The sequence below is a fragment of the Haliotis rubra genome, unplaced genomic scaffold (assembly GCF_003918875.1).
Source record: "Haliotis rubra isolate DU_JTF1 unplaced genomic scaffold, ASM391887v1 Scf297, whole genome shotgun sequence".
In the NCBI taxonomy this organism is placed as follows: domain Eukaryota; kingdom Metazoa; phylum Mollusca; class Gastropoda; order Lepetellida; family Haliotidae; genus Haliotis; species Haliotis rubra.
Window position 1 is genome coordinate 890,464 of NW_025766965.1, and position 16,790 is coordinate 907,253.

General features: G+C 40.0%; 1 protein-coding gene across 1 annotated transcript; it reads left to right on the forward strand.

Annotated features, from left to right (window-relative positions):
• Positions 1-1,364: 1,364 nt before the first annotated feature.
• On the forward strand, positions 1,365-14,196 carry LOC124282289. Its single transcript, XM_046718242.1, has 3 exons — positions 1,365-1,422; positions 11,143-11,419; positions 12,550-14,196. Exons 2-3 carry the CDS (start codon positions 11,143-11,145, stop codon positions 13,512-13,514), a joined length of 1,242 nt encoding a protein of 413 aa, XP_046574198.1. The 5' UTR covers positions 1,365-1,422; the 3' UTR covers positions 13,515-14,196.
• The last annotated feature ends 2,594 nt before the right edge of the window (positions 14,197-16,790 follow it).

Genomic DNA, 16,790 nt, shown 5'->3' on the forward strand with positions numbered 1-16,790 from the left:
TCATCTGCCTCCATAGTGAAAACAAGATTTTCGTCCATGCTATTTAATAGTTCGTAAAATGTATTTAGTTTCTCCTCAGAAAATGGCCAAATTATGAAGCAGTCGTCTAGAAATCTTTTCCAATTTTCCATGAAATAATGGGCAACATCCTCTCCAAGAATTTGACTGATTTTATGCTTGAACTTTTCCTCCAGATATCCTAAGACAAGCGTCGCATAAGTCGGCGCCATTTTGGTTCCCATGGCTGTTCCTTTAATCTGTTTATAGTACTTATCGTCAAAAAAGAAAATATTGTTTTTTCAGATGAATTCAACGCTTTCCAAAATAAATGATTTTGAAATTCGCTCAGGTATGTGTTCTTCACAACGGTTTAACCAATAATCCAACGCTTTAATTCCTAGGCTATGTGGGATATTTGAATACAATTTTTTTACATCAAAAGTTACAAGTTTGCTTGTTTCATTAACGTTTTGTGGTAATATATATATTACGACGTGCATAAAACTATTGCACGCATGGAGTGGCATATGTAGTCTATGGCGACGCAACATTGGCTGTGCTGAGTTGCATGGATACTCCAGAAACATATGATTATGGGTTTTATTCCCGCTTCTATGACTTCCTGCCGGAAGGTTTCGTTTTCCAGTTAACACAATGCTTATCACGAGAAGTACCCATATTGTGTTTGTATTTTTGATGATAGATGATTTAACACAAACAACCAATCTAAGATATGATAATCGAAGAAATGAGATGTAATTTGTACTGAAGATCGTTTGTGTATTTCAGTAAAGTCAGGGCAAAGACTTTCAATGTTTCGATTTAAATGGAACGTTATTTCAGCCATATAGCGATGGGAGTTTACATATATGCATCAGCCCAATGTTAAGGGGTGGTGTCCAAGCCTCGATCGAGACACAGCTCTTGATTGCACTGTACCATACTTGTTTCGGGGGTTGACTAATAAAAAAAACAAACCTAATTTTATTTCGATTCACATGATTACATTTTGCATAAATTGAAAACAAAAGTATCAGCAAATATATTTTTCTGTATGGTTATATTCGGTTCTATGATGTATGTAGAGTGTAAAATATTTATGAGAAAATAGGTCTGTTTCTTTCATCGTTTCACATGGATACGTCTAATTATACGTGCATATTGCAAGAATTAGTGGAAATAGGTAATCTTACCCAAGTGTCTACTGATATCAATTATATCAACACGAGTTGATAAAGTTACAAATATACGATGCTTACACATATATTTGTTTTGTGTCTCCAAATCCCGTGCTGTAAGCTCCGGTTTCAGTTCTCAGCGTGCAACTGTGTCCCTATTACTCATATTACAGGCGCAATAAGTTCTGTGATACCCTATACTCATTCGTACTGGACGGTCATCCGAGGAGGAGTGCACTGGAAGGTAAGGCGGAATGGATTCAGTTTGGACTTATATATAGCGACTAGTCTGTCTGGTAATCCCTGAACCCCGTTATACCCGTTATACTGCATGTTCCCTTCAAATGATCCGTGCCTTTTGACAAATCCTGTGACTAGGACAAAAACATATGGTGACAGCTCACTCGAGACGGCCGGCCCTCATCTCTAGAACAATCTTCCATCTTACCTCAGAACACAACCAGATTTAACTGTTTTTAAACGAAATCTAAAGACTGAAACATCAGAACTCTATGTGATATCAATACCATCTTAGAGCCAAAGCGCCTTTGAGCTGTTTACGGATATTGGCGCTATGTATGTGTGCATGCGTGTGTGGGTGTGGGTGTCGGTGTCATCATAATTATATGTTTTCGGAGACCACTCGATAGACAACACAGCGACGTGAATGCATTTGTATTCGCGTGGTTGCTTGTACTTTTCACCAATGACTTGTGAGGCAAAACATAGCAAACGGCATTTGGTTCCCTCCAGTGTCAGTACTATAGGCGCTATATAGGTTTGGCACCGGTTGGGACCATATATCTTGTAGCTGCTATGTTTGCGTCACATGCCCCTGTATTAAAGGAGGATATATATTAAAGGGGATATATATTACTATTGAGTACAGTGAATTTGAAACACGGATGTCCCAGTCGTCTTAGGCGCCGCAGTTTATACGTGGTCTAATGTAACATATGTTAAGGTGTATTTCCAAACATAGCATATGTAACCTCTAATTATTATTTTTTATCTTTGAAGATAAAGTTTGCACAAGGTGTTTCAAACTTCAATTTCTAAAATCGGACGCAAGATTTCAAACTTTGTCAAATGAATGAGGTTATGGTCTATTTCCAAACATAGCATATGTAACCTCTAATTATTTTTTATCTTTGAAGATAAAGTTTGCACAAGGTGTTTCAAACTTCAATTTTCTAAAATCGGAGGCAAGATTTGAAACTTTGTCAAATGAATGAGGTTATGGTCTGTTTCCAAACATTGGTTGAAGGGGGAACGGTACTTTAGAAGGTACAATGTTTAAAGAAGGTTAACATATTTTACAAACTTTTGATATGTTGTTTGGACTGTTTATATACGAGTCCGATAACAGACAACCCACTGTTGTACCGGCTCGGTCACTGCTTTACAATGCAAGATTTTACAATGTGATAGAAAACATCGGAGCCATGTGTAAATCCATTACGCAAATATTTGTTGAGGGACGTTAAGTTAATCCTTTTTATTGAAATGTTTGTTATGTAGATTTCGTTCAACAACAAAAAAGATGTGTTACAAGGTACTTTCTTTTAGAAAACACCTGTCACAGATGTAGGTTATGTTTAACAGCAAATAGATCTCTAACTTAAGACTTTTTTCTGGAATACCACTGTTACTGATGTAGGTTATGTTTAACAGTAAAATAGATCTGTAACATAGGGACTTTCTCTGGAATACCCCTGTTACTGATGTAGGTTATGTTCAACAGTAAAATAGATCTCTAACTCGGGACTTTCTCTGGAATACCCCTGTTACTGATGTAGGTTATGTTTAACAGTAAAATAGATCTGTAACATAGGGACTTTCTCTGGAATACCCCTGTTACTGATGTAGGTTATGTTCAACAGTAAAACTGATCTCTAACTCGGGACTTTCTCTGGAATACCCCTGTTACTGATGTAGGTTATGTTTAACAGTAAAATAGATCTGTATCTGGGACTTTCTCTGGAATACCCCTGTTACTGATGTAGGTTATGTTTAACAGTAAAATAGATCTGTAACATAGGGACGTTCTCTGGAATACTCCTGTTACTGATGTAGGTTATGTTCAACAGTAAAATAGATCTCTAACTCGGGACTTTCTCTGGAATACATCTGTTACTGATGTAGGTTATGTTCAACAGTAAAATAGATCTCTAACTGGGGACTTTCTCTGGAATACTCCTGTTACTGATGTAGGTTATGTTTAACAGTAAAATAGATCTCTAACTCGGGATTTTCTCTGGAATACATCTGTTACTGATGTAGGTTATGTTCAACAGTAAAATAGATCTCTAACTCGGGACTTTCTCTGGAATACCCCTGTTACTGATGTAGCTTATGTTTAACAGTAAAATAGATCTGTATCTGGGGACTTTCTCTGGAATACCTCTGTTACTGATGTAGGTTATGTTCAACAGTAAAACTGATCTCTAACTCGGGACTTTCTCTGGAATACCCCTGTTACTGATGTAGCTTATGTTCAACAGTAAAATAGATCTCTAACTCGGGACTTTCTCTGGAATACCCCTGTTACTGATGTAGCTTATGTTTAACAGTAAAAAGATCTGTATCTGGGGACTTTCTCTGGAATACCTCTGTTACTGATGTAGGTTATGTTCAACAGTAAAACTGATCTCTAACTCGGGACTTTCTCTGGAATACCCTGTTACTGATGTAGCTTATGTTCAACAGTAAAATAGATCTGTATCTGGGGACTTTCTCTGGAATACCTCTGTTACTGATGTAGGTTATGTTCAACAGTAAAACTGATCTCTAACTCGGGACTTTCTCTGGAATACCCCTGTTACTGATGTAGGTTATGTTCAACAGTAAAATAGATCTCTAACTCGGGACTTTCTCTGGAATACCCCTGTTACTGATGTAGCTTATGTTCAACAGTAAAATAGATCTCTAACTCGGGACTTTCTCTGGAATACCCCTGTTACTGATGTAGGTTATGTTCAACAGTAAAATAGATCTCTAACTCGGGACTTTCTCTGGAATACCCCTGTTACTGATGTAGCTTATGTTCAACAGTAAAATAGATCTGTATCTGGGGACTTTCTCTGGAATACCTCTGTTACTGATGTAGGTTATGTTCAACAGTAAAACTGATCTCTAACTCGGGACTTTCTCTGGAATACCCCTGTTACTGATGTAGCTTATGTTTAACAGTAAAATAGATCTGTATCTGGGGACTTTCTCTGGAATACATCTGTTACTGATGTAGGTTATGTTCAACAGTAAAACTGATCTCTAACTCGGGACTTTCTCTGGAATACCCCTGTTACTGATGTAGGTTATGTTCAACAGTAAAACTGATCTCTAACTCTGTGACTTTCTCTGGAATACTCCCTGTTACTGATGTAGCTTATGTTCAACAGTAAAATAGATCTCTAACTCGGGACTTTCTCTGGAATACCCCTGTTACTGATGTAGCTTATGTTCAACAGTAAAATAGATCTCTAACTCGGGACTTTCTGGAATACCCTGTTACTGATGTAGCTTATGTTCAACAGTAAAATAGATCTGTAACATAGGGACTTTCTCTGGAATACCTCTGTTACTGATGTAGGTTATGTTCAACAGTAAAACTGATCTCTAACTCGGGACTTTCTCTGGAATACATCTGTTACTGATGTAGGTTATGTTCAACAGTAAAACTGATCTCTAACTCGGGACTTTCTCTGGAATACCCCTGTTACTGATGTAGGTTATGTTCAACAGTAAAATAGATCTCTAACTCGGGACTTTCTCTGGAATACCCCTGTTACTGATGTAGCTTATGTTCAACAGTAAAATAGCTCTGTATCTGGGGACTTTCTCTGGAATACCTCTGTTACTGATGTAGGTTATGTTCAACAGTAAAACTGATCTCTAACTCAGGACTTTCTCTGGAATACCCCTGTTACTGATGTAGGTTATGTTCAACAGTAAAACTGATCTCTAACTCGTGACTTTCTCTGGAATACCCCTGTTACTGATGTAGCTTATGTTCAACAGTAAAATAGATCTCTAACTCAGGACTTTCTCTGGAATACCCTGTTACTGATGTAGCTTATGTTCAACAGTAAAATAGATCTCTAACTCGGGACTTTCTCTGGAATACCCTGTTACTGATGTAGCTTATGTTCAACAGTAAAATAGATCTGTAACATAGGGACTTTCTCTGGAATACCTCTGTTACTGATGTAGGTTATGTTCAACAGTAAAACTGATCTCTAACTCGGGACTTTCTCTGGAATACATCTGTTACTGATGTAGGTTATGTTCAACAGTAAAACTGATCTCTAACTCGGGACTTTCTCTGGAATACCCCTGTTACTGATGTAGGTTATGTTCAACAGTAAAATAGATCTCTAACTCAGGACTTTCTCTGGAATACCCTGTTACTGATGTAGCTTATGTTCAACAGTAAAATAGATCTCTAACTCGGGACTTTCTCTGGAATACCCCTGTTACTGATGTAGGTTATGTTCAACAGTAAAACTGATCTCTAACTCGGGACTTTCTCTGGAATACCCTGTTACTGATGTAGCTTATGTTTAACAGTAAAATAGATCTGTATCTGGGGACTTTCTCTGGAATACCTCTGTTACTGATGTAGGTTATGTTCAACAGTAAAACTGATCTCTAACTCGGGACTTTCTCTGGAATACCCCTGTTACTGATGTAGCTTATGTTCAACAGTAAAATAGATCTGTATCTGGGGACTTTCTCTGGAATACCTCTGTTACTGATGTAGGTTATGTTCAACAGTAAAACTGATCTCTAACTCGGGACTTTCTCTGGAATACCCCTGTTACTGATGTAGGTTATGTTCAACAGTAAAACTGATCTCTAACTCGTGACTTTCTCTGGAATACCCCTGTTACTGATGTAGCTTATGTTCAACAGTAAAATAGATCTCTAACTCGGGACTTTCTCTGGAATACCCCTGTTACTGATGTAGCTTATGTTCAACAGTAAAATAGATCTCTAACTCGGGACTTTCTCTGGAATACCCCTGTTACTGATGTAGCTTATGTTCAACAGTAAAATAGATCTGTAACATAGGGACTTTCTCTGGAATACCTCTGTTACTGATGTAGGTTATGTTCAACAGTAAAACTGATCTCTAACTCGGGACTTTCTCTGGAATACATCTGTTACTGATGTAGGTTATGTTCAACAGTAAAACTGATCTCTAACTCGGGACTTTCTCTGGAATACCCCTGTTACTGATGTAGGTTATGTTCAACAGTAAAATAGATCTCTAACTCGGGACTTTCTCTGGAATACCCCTGTTACTGATGTAGCTTATGTTCAACAGTAAAATAGATCTCTAACTCGGGACTTTCTCTGGAATACCCCTGTTACTGATGTAGCTTATGTTCAACAGTAAAATAGATCTGTAACATAGGGACTTTCTCTGGAATACCTCTGTTACTGATGTAGGTTATGTTCAACAGTAAAACTGATCTCTAACTCAGGACTTTCTCTGGAATACATCTGTTACTGATGTAGGTTATGTTCAACAGTAAAACTGATCTCTAACTCGGGACTTTCTCTGGAATACCCCTGTTACTGATGTAGGTTATGTTCAACAGTAAAATAGATCTCTAACTCGGGACTTTCTCTGGAATACCCCTGTTACTGATGTAGCTTATGTTCAACAGTAAAATAGCTCTGTATCTGGGGACTTTCTCTGGAATACCTCTGTTACTGATGTAGGTTATGTTCAACAGTAAAACTGATCTCTAACTCGGGACTTTCTCTGGAATACCCCTGTTACTGATGTAGGTTATGTTCAACAGTAAAACTGATCTCTAACTCGTGACTTTCTCTGGAATACCCCTGTTACTGATGTAGCTTATGTTCAACAGTAAAATAGATCTCTAACTCGGGACTTTCTCTGGAATACCCCTGTTACTGATGTAGCTTATGTTCAACAGTAAAATAGATCTCTAACTCAGGACTTTCTCTGGAATACCCCCTGTTACTGATGTAGCTTATGTTCAACAGTAAAATAGATCTGTAACATAGGGACTTTCTCTGGAATACCTCTGTTACTGATGTAGGTTATGTTCAACAGTAAAACTGATCTCTAACTCGGGACTTTCTCTGGAATACATCTGTTACTGATGTAGGTTATGTTCAACAGTAAAACTGATCTCTAACTCGGGACTTTCTCTGGAATACCCCTGTTACTGATGTAGGTTATGTTCAACAGTAAAATAGATCTCTAACTCGGGACTTTCTCTGGAATACCCCTGTTACTGATGTAGCTTATGTTCAACAGTAAAATAGATCTCTAACTCGGGACTTTCTCTGGAATACCCCTGTTACTGATGTAGGTTATGTTCAACAGTAAAACTGATCTCTAACTCGGGACTTTCTCTGGAATACCCCTGTTACTGATGTAGCTTATGTTTAACAGTAAAATAGATCTGTATCTGGGGACTTTCTCTGGAATACCTCTGTTACTGATGTAGGTTATGTTCAACAGTAAAACTGATCTCTAACTCGGGACTTTCTCTGGAATACCCCTGTTACTGATGTAGCTTATGTTCAACAGTAAAATAGATCTGTATCTGGGGACTTTCTCTGGAATACCTCTGTTACTGATGTAGGTTATGTTCAACAGTAAAACTGATCTCTAACTCGGGACTTTCTCTGGAATACCCCTGTTACTGATGTAGCTTATGTTCAACAGTAAAATAGATCTCTAACTCGGGACTTTCTCTGGAATACTCCTGTTACTGATGTAGCTTATGTTCAACAGTAAAACTGATCTCTAACTCGGGACTTTCTCTGGAATACCCCTGTTACTGATGTAGGTTATGTTCAACAGTAAAATAGATATCTAACTCGGGACTTTCTCTGGAATACATCTGTTACTGATGTAGGTTATGTTCAACAGTAAAACTGATCTCTAACTCGGGACTTTCTCTGGAATACCCCTGTTACTGATGTAGGTTATGTTTAACAGTAAAATAGATCTGTAACATAGGGACTTTCTCTGGAATACCTCTGTTACTGATGTAGGTTATGTTCAACAGTAAAATAGATCTGTAACATAGGGACTTTCTCTGGAATACATCTGTTACTGATGCATATGTTCAACAGTAAAATAGATCTGTATCTGGGGACTTTCTCTGGAATACATCTGTTACTGATGTAGCTTATGTTTAACAGTAAAATAGATCTGTATCTGGGGACTTTCTCTGGAATACCCCTGTTACTGATGTAGCTTATGTTTAACAGTAAAATAGATCTGTAACATAGGGACTTTCTCTGGAATACATCTGTTACTGATGTAGCTTATGTTCAACAGTAAAATAGATCTGTATCTGGGGACTTTCTCTGGAATACCCCTGTTACTGATGTAGCTTATGTTTAACAGTAAAATAGATCTGTATCTGGGGACTTTCTCTGGAATACCTCTGTTACTGATGTAGGTTATGTTCAACAGTAAAACTGATCTCTAACTGGGGACTTTCTCTGGAATACCCCTGTGACAGATATTGTCTTTATAGAATACATATGTGACAAAGATATTCCGTGGAAAGTTCTTGTAGGTTCTTCTCAGCATGACAAGGTTTGTAAAGATACTGCACATCTAGACAGATGAACGTGGCTTATATCTTGGTGACATGAAAAGGACTGTGAAAGCCGAGCAGTTTCCTTGACATTACACATTCAAGCATATGGTGAGTTTGATCTTTCGAGCATCCACTTATTGTATCGGTCCAGGACACAACTGACAATGAATGAACCAAGCAGCCGGAAACCTCCTCTTTGACCCTTGACCCAAGTCACATGGTCACGTGTAAAATTAAACACGCGCTGGTCAAGCTATTGAACCTATTGTCCATATTTTCCTGTATTACTAATCGAAGCTGAAGCTGACGCGATAAGATTCAGAAAGCGGTTGTTCATAGGATAATGCGGAGTGGATCAATTTGATATTATAAGGTAGGTGGAATATTTTCTTTCCGAAATGTCATGTTAAGTCTTAGTAAGCAGAGTTCCAGCTTTATGACGGTTGTCTGTAAACAAAAAAAAAGCCTTTAAAAAACAACGTTGGAGGAACCTGAGTAAATTAAGACATTTATTGAGAAGGGCGCGAGATGATTTGAGGGATGAAGCTGGTTTCAAGAGCATCACGATGACCATACCTCTGTGTATTAGAGACTTGCTTCTAATAGAGATCTGTACTCGCATCGCAAATACGGTCCTCTCATCTCCAGTATAGGACATTTCATATCAAAGGTCTTGTCATGTCTAAGCATAACTGGAAATGAAGTACTTGTGACGGAAGCAGGAAACATGGTCCTATGTATTGCTACTATTTTATGGCGGATGGTAACGAGTCATCAAAAGATGACATATTCCCCCTGCTTATTTGCAAAAGTCATGTGAATCCCTACCCCTTCAAAGAAATTCACTGTACTGAGTCGAAATCCAACACGTTTCCATGGAAACGAAAACAAAGCAACAATCTGTAATCTGAAAATATCAAAAGGCCCCACTTCAGTGCTTCGGTAATGCACATGGAAAGTTTCAAAAAGATATAACGGATGGTTTTGGTGTTCTGCTCCGGAAACAATTCTATTACACACAGACGGACAGAGGGACACACCGATCGCTCTATCTCTTTCTCTCTCTCTCTCACACACACACGCACGCACGCACGCACGCACGCATGATATGCCGGGGGGATAATAATGCGAGCAATGTAACAATCTTTGGAAAAAGTTAAAATATTTATTAATGAATTTAACGCTTCTAAGAAATATCAGCTTGAGAATGTATACTATGACTAGAAATGTTGAAAGCATGCTATTCGCAACCTTGGTGAGTGAGTTTAGTTTTACACCACACTCAGCAATATTCCAGCTATATGGCGGTGGTCTGTAAATAATCGAGTCTTGACCAGACAATCCAGTGATCAACAGCATGAACGTCGCAATTGGGATACGATGACATGTGTCAACCAAGTCAGCGAGTCTGACCACCCGATCCCGTTAGTCGCCTCTTACAAGCATGGGTTACTGAAGATCAAGTCTAACCCGAATCTTCACGGGCGGAGACAAGCACGGGTTACTGGAGATAAATTCTAACCCGGATATTCACGGGTAGAGACAAGCATGGGTTACTGACTATAAAATCCAACCCGGATCTTCACGGGTGGTATTTGGTTGAAGCATAACAATGGTACACAGAGTAGGCTAATCTTGTTTTGAAATAGTGCCAACTTGTGCACAACAAATAAGCTGACTACATGACTGAACAATTGAGAACAAGCACGTGACATGGTCACGCTGTATCGTTTACAACTGACGAAAGTTTAATATTAATGATCATCACGGTATAACATGTACCCACATCCTGATAACAAGGTTAGAGGCGTTTGCGCCTCCAACCAATACTTCCGTTAGTTCCCATACGACCAGCATATGTTGCTGAAGGCCTCTTCTAAAACGAATACGTAACTCTTTTTATATAACCGCCCGAAATTAAGGAAATTCATGCAACCATAGTACTTCAATTCAGTCTGCTGATTTCGCCGTTTCATATATGTTCAATTTGACATTGTGACTTATAATCTTTTTTCAACCTCCGTATCAATAATGTTCCTTTGTGTGAAGCTATTTAGCGCCACCTAGCTCATGGATTGAATTTAAAAAAAATATTTAAATGTTTTTGGATCATGCATAACACATACTCAAGTACACTTGAGTTGAACGACTGGTCCTCTGAGATTAATGGGGCGATGGGGTAGCCTAGTGGTTAAAGCCTTCACTCGTCACGCCGAACACGCGGGTTCGATTCCCCAGATGGGTACAATGTGTGTGAAGCCCATTTCAGGTTTCACCCTCCGTGGAATATTGCTAAAAGCGGCGTAAAGCTAAACTCACTCACTCACAAGGTCATATATGACATGTTCCTATTTAACCTTCAGATGGCTGACAAACTGTTAGAGAGACACCTTACGTGTTCAATCTGCATGGGGGTGTTCACCGACCCGGCCACACTTCAGTGCCAGCACACGTTCTGTAGGTCTTGTCTGCTTCAATACATTCACACCCAACCAGAGACTCTCCACGTCCGATGTCCAACCTGTAGGCACCAGTCAGAGGTGGGCGTTCCCAGCAGGCGTGTCAGTGACTGGGTCCGGCAGCTGAAGCCTAGTTTTGTCATACAAGGTCTACTGGACGATTTTGGTCCAGCAACATTAGGTGAGTCAGTGACGTGTGCTTAACATTAATGATATTTTAAAGCTTTATCACGGATAATTGTAATGTAGAATTTGGATCAGATAGACCGCTATATTCAACTCTTATGACAAGTTAATACCAGGCACCCTACTTTTTCCCTACGCAAGGTTATTCCATGACCTTGCATGCATACCTGCGGTTCGACCTGACTCTATATACAAAATGGTTGAAGCTGCATTACACAAAACTGGACTTTCACGTTATGGTTATTGGGGTGAGGTGAAATAAAGTTGGACGTCGAGTTTAACATGAGTTTACTCATATAATATCGTGCGTGCGTGCGTGCGTGCGTGCGTGCGTGCGTGCGTGTGTGTGCCTGCCTTAGATCCATGCTGCATTTTATAATAAATACTTCACGCAGTATATTGCCTGTGAGTCAACCCGTCATGCCAAGCGCCAGGAAGGGTAACATTAAGTACATTTGGATACTCGTTGTTTAAACCTATGTTCGGTGTTGAATCTTATATCTTCATAGTTAGCTATTTTAAACATAGACGTGCTCTTGCTCAGTTTAGATCGGGGTCTCATAAACTACGAATAGAAACTGGCAGGTATATTGGTGAGGCTAGAAATGACAGAATATGTAATATCTGTAAATTGCCATATATAGAAAATGAATATCACTTCTTACTTATTTGTAATAAATATCAAGCATTGCGGCGACTGTATATCCCTTTACACTTTTATGAATATCCATCAATCCAAAAATTTAATACGCTTCTGCAATCATCAAATGCAAGCATCTTAAAACATTTATCAGCAAAATAAAAAAACATATATATATCAAGCTATGTTACTGAGACAGTCTTCATTATAACATATTTTCTCACTCTGTAATTCTCAAAGTGTAACCTGGGCCTATGGCCTATATTACTTTTCTGATATAAGCCACCAATATACCCTTTAACGTTCAGGTATGAACCACCGACATTACTAAAATTACACATATCATTTTCGCAATGTGTAACTCTCTCATCCTACGTTTTCATGTTACATATATACACTTGCCGAACTACCCAACTACCTTACACATGAAAAAGTAAGTTGATTATATGTATCATTTGTAACTAAGCCTTACATATTTACTGCAGACACGATTTCCAGACGGATTATTGTCGGCCTGGACAATGGGCCAACTCCTGCAAGGGTCGTCTATGAACATGGCTTGTTAAACTCAGCACGGAGCCTTGAAGAACTTCAGCTGGAGGCAAAGGTCAACGATGTACACGACCGGAAGTCGTCTGCTCTGCATCACATTATCGACTACAGGTGGAAGTCTAAAGAGAGTCCGGATTTGAAAGACGTCACTGTTTTGACAGTTGATAACATGAAGGTAACGGTAGTCATGGACCTCAACAACAAAAGCGCCACTGCAGTTTTTATATCGAAACACAAGCAATTTCAGCAACACCTAAGGTTCCAAAACAGACCGTGGCAGATTGCGAAAATAAGCGACCGTCGAATTGCAGTGAGTGTTCCTCAGAGTAATGGAATAGTGTTCATACACTTCAACCCTAACCTGGAAGTGGAGTCGTGTATTATGACATGTAAGCAATATTACGCCCTCGCCTGTCTCACTCCATCTCAACTTGTTGTGGGCACTGTCGGGGGACAGTACTCTGTTGACATTATAGACATGTCCGGTAATGTTCTCAGATCAATCCACACCGGTAGGATATATTCCCCAGATTGTATCCACGTCACCAGCGACAGGAACCTGGTCGTCAGTCAAGGGAAAGTAAGGTCCCTTGTGTCTGTGACGGATGAAGGAGAGATGATATTCGAATACACCCCGACGGGGACGAGGATCCTGCAATGGCCACAGGGAGTGAAGACGTCTTCTAATGGAGATATTTTACTTGTTGATGGTGGCTCGCACAAAGTAGTTCAGCTGACAGAGAAGGGTCAGTATGTCCGAGACCTTCTCATAGATGACGCACTGGATGACCCTCGTGGTCTCTGGCTGGACGGGGACTTGCTGTATGTCACTCTGCAAGATTGTGTGAAAGTGTTCAGTTTAAAGCATTACCTCATCTTTGGAAAAAAGAAAGGTTGAAATTCTGGACATCTCCTCCGACAACATATGATATTCAATAGGACGGTAGACTGTGGCCATTTGGAAGCACGAGAGTTTGATGCAAGTTCCATTAACACTTTGTTTATCTGTTAGGTCAGAGTTGATTTTTATCTAGTCTGCCGGTCCTTGGATGCTGTCTTACACCACGAATGATGTACCTGACGGTGAGGTGGAAGCACAGTTGGGCGCATCGCTGGACGTTCGGGACAGATGTTGTGCTTCCCAAACCGGTCTGCATACCCTTAATAAAGGAATCATCCCAACTTGTAACGTGGCAGTTTGGTATCAATCCCGCAGATGCATCAACGAATATGGTTGCTTAGTGCTGCCCTGTTTTAGGTAACTACTCAAAGAAAGAAATTATGTTGTGTTTCACTGAACATTAAAAAGTCTGAAAAATTCTTTTTGCGCTATTCCTGTCAGCAGCAACACGTAGACGTCAGTTATAAGCATGCCGATTCATTTGGCTTGTAACGCAAAATGAGTCACCAACGCACATATTGTGACTGACGGGTGTCTTATCACTATTTTAAATGAAAGGGGTGTAAAGTGGTGAACACATCAAGTTCGCCATTGGCGACCTTGGCATTGTCCTACCTCGTATTGAAGAGGTTGGCTTCTAATATAATATGTCTAATCAGATCTGGCTTTTTTCAATGCGGTGCAGATCAAGGCCAAGATCGTCAATACATACACGCACATGTCGTACATACATACGGTGAATCACGACCTTGGAGTCGAGGACCTGCATGGAGACATATTCAATGAATATTTATTGAAAGATGCATAATTCAGTTTCATAATAAATGTATTTTATTGAACCCTATGTGTATAAAGTGATACTTCTTTCTTTGTGATAGTTCGTGTAAAAATAATTTGTCATCACGCGGACGTAGGTGGTACATACGTCTATGGCGCTGCAAGTTGCTGTGGAGAAATAAGTTACTTATTTATGACCGTGGGTTCGAAACCCGTTTCTTCTTGGTTTGTCGGCACCTCACTCGAAACGAAAGTTGGAAAAGTGTAAAACCTGTGTCACACGCCTGACCAGAGTGGTGTATTTGAAATACTTGACACGGCCGCTTGTAATAATTACATGTATAAAATATGCTTTATAAGTGCACAGTGAGAGGTTTAATGCTGCTTTGAACAGTATTTCCGTTATATCACGGCGTGTCAGGTTGATATGGAAGATGCAGGTATCGGATAGATACTTACTCAGGGGCGGATACAGGATTTTCGTTTGGGGTGGGGGTGGGGGTGCACCCCAATCCTCGGAACCCTGGGCATAAAACATGAAGTACATTTGGAACACTCTCTTGGGGGAGGGTGGGGGGTGCGCACCCCCCCTCTGGATCCGCGCATGCTTACTGCTTTGAAAGCACTAGTATAGTGCTGCTAAACATAATCCCGTTTTATCTAGGACTTGAACCCATGAGATCGTGGAAGTAGTGTACGCTCTTAATAGCGTAATAGCGGGAACGAGGGGTAGTGGTGTAGCAGCGTTCATTTGTCACGCGGAGTGAGTGAGTGAATTTAGTTTTACGCCGCCTTTAGCAATATTCCAGCAATATCACGGCGGGGGACACCAGAAATGGGCTTCACACATACGGGTGTATGGGGAATCGAACCCGTGACGAGCGAACGCTTTAACCACTATTCTACCCCACTGCCCCCGTCAAAAGGAGACCCGGGTTTGATTCTTTACATGGGCACAATGTGTGAAGCCCGTTCCTGGCGTCCTCCGCAGTAATATTGCTGGAATATTGCTAAAACTCACTCACTAGAGGGACAATTTCTTAAGTACTCTGTTTTAGGAATCAGTCTGATACACATGCGTTTGGGTCACAAATTCACAATGCGTGACGTTTTGAAAGCCATGCATGTGATGTAACGTCAAGTGTGTAGCCCACACTGACTGACCTTTCACTAAAGTTAAAATGGATATGTTAGGTATGAATTATGCATGACGTCAGTTCACACCATGTGCCTCAGAGTTAACTGCATGTTATACATTCACAAGCAAAGACACTTAATGGAAGCATTGAAGGCTGCTACTTAAGCCGAGGAGTGCGCATGACCAATCAGTTTTGTGACTTGAAGTGTTTTAATGAGGGTGAGGGCGCGTGTCACACGTGTATATTGTGTAACTCTGTTCTTCCACGATATCATTAGCGTGAGGGGTGACATATCCATTTGTTCCATATCTTAAAATCGTACGCTACTCATGTATTCAAAACATAATTGATTTATTCAAAACAAGTTCGTGTATTCCGATCACTGAACATTAAATTACGCACTTCTCTGAACGTATTAATAATGCATTTCATATACACTGACGGACAAAAGAAAGTACCGTATATACCATGTTGGGTGGAGGTTAAAATGAAACAAACAATGAATGGTTATTCGACGGTGACGTATTTGATGTTTGTTTGTTCGTTGTTTGACGCCGCACTCAACAATACGTATTTGATACGGCTATCATACTTGACGAAGGGACAAGGAAAGGCGGCATAAAACCATACTCACTCACTACAAAAGGGTATGGTTCACACTGAAGCTATAAAAAAGCTTTTAAAAGCTATAGATAAATATTAACGGATATTGTAAATGGTATTCTCCAAATAATTCGAGACTTTTGATTACTGCTATTTAATTTCAAAAGAACTTTCCAAAGTATCATATAAACTTTCACCGGCGCATCTATTCCCGTGTATTCACTATAGTTGAATGACGTGTCAAAATAGTGACCGTACTTTTCATGATTGTTGTGAGTGAAACAACTGATTAACCGATTTAAGGATCGCCAGAGGTTCAGGGATACTGATTTTCTTAGGTCCATCGCGTTGACATACGCCAAGAGCTCGTCTGGGAATTTTTCCTGTCTTCCAAAACCATTCGTGAGCAATTGTTATTCCGAAACAACTCGGTTACGGACAGTAGTGACGAATAAATGTAATTGTAACTTAGAAGCGCGAGTGAAAGTGCCTTACGAAACTGGTAGCCTGACATTTTTGCTCATAGCGGCCGTGGTGAGAAGCGCAAGCGCTCTTGGGCAGGCAAACCAGTCTAATCTGCATACCGGAAGCTTCCAGACCCAACCCGGAAGTAGAACATTGACGGCTGGACCTTGACAGCTGGATACAAACTGCAGCTGACGAGAGTGCAGTGACATGCAACGGTGATAATGATCTGAGGGCGGGTCGTTGCTAACTGAAACAGCAAGGGAAGGGAACTCAGCGCAAAACGATG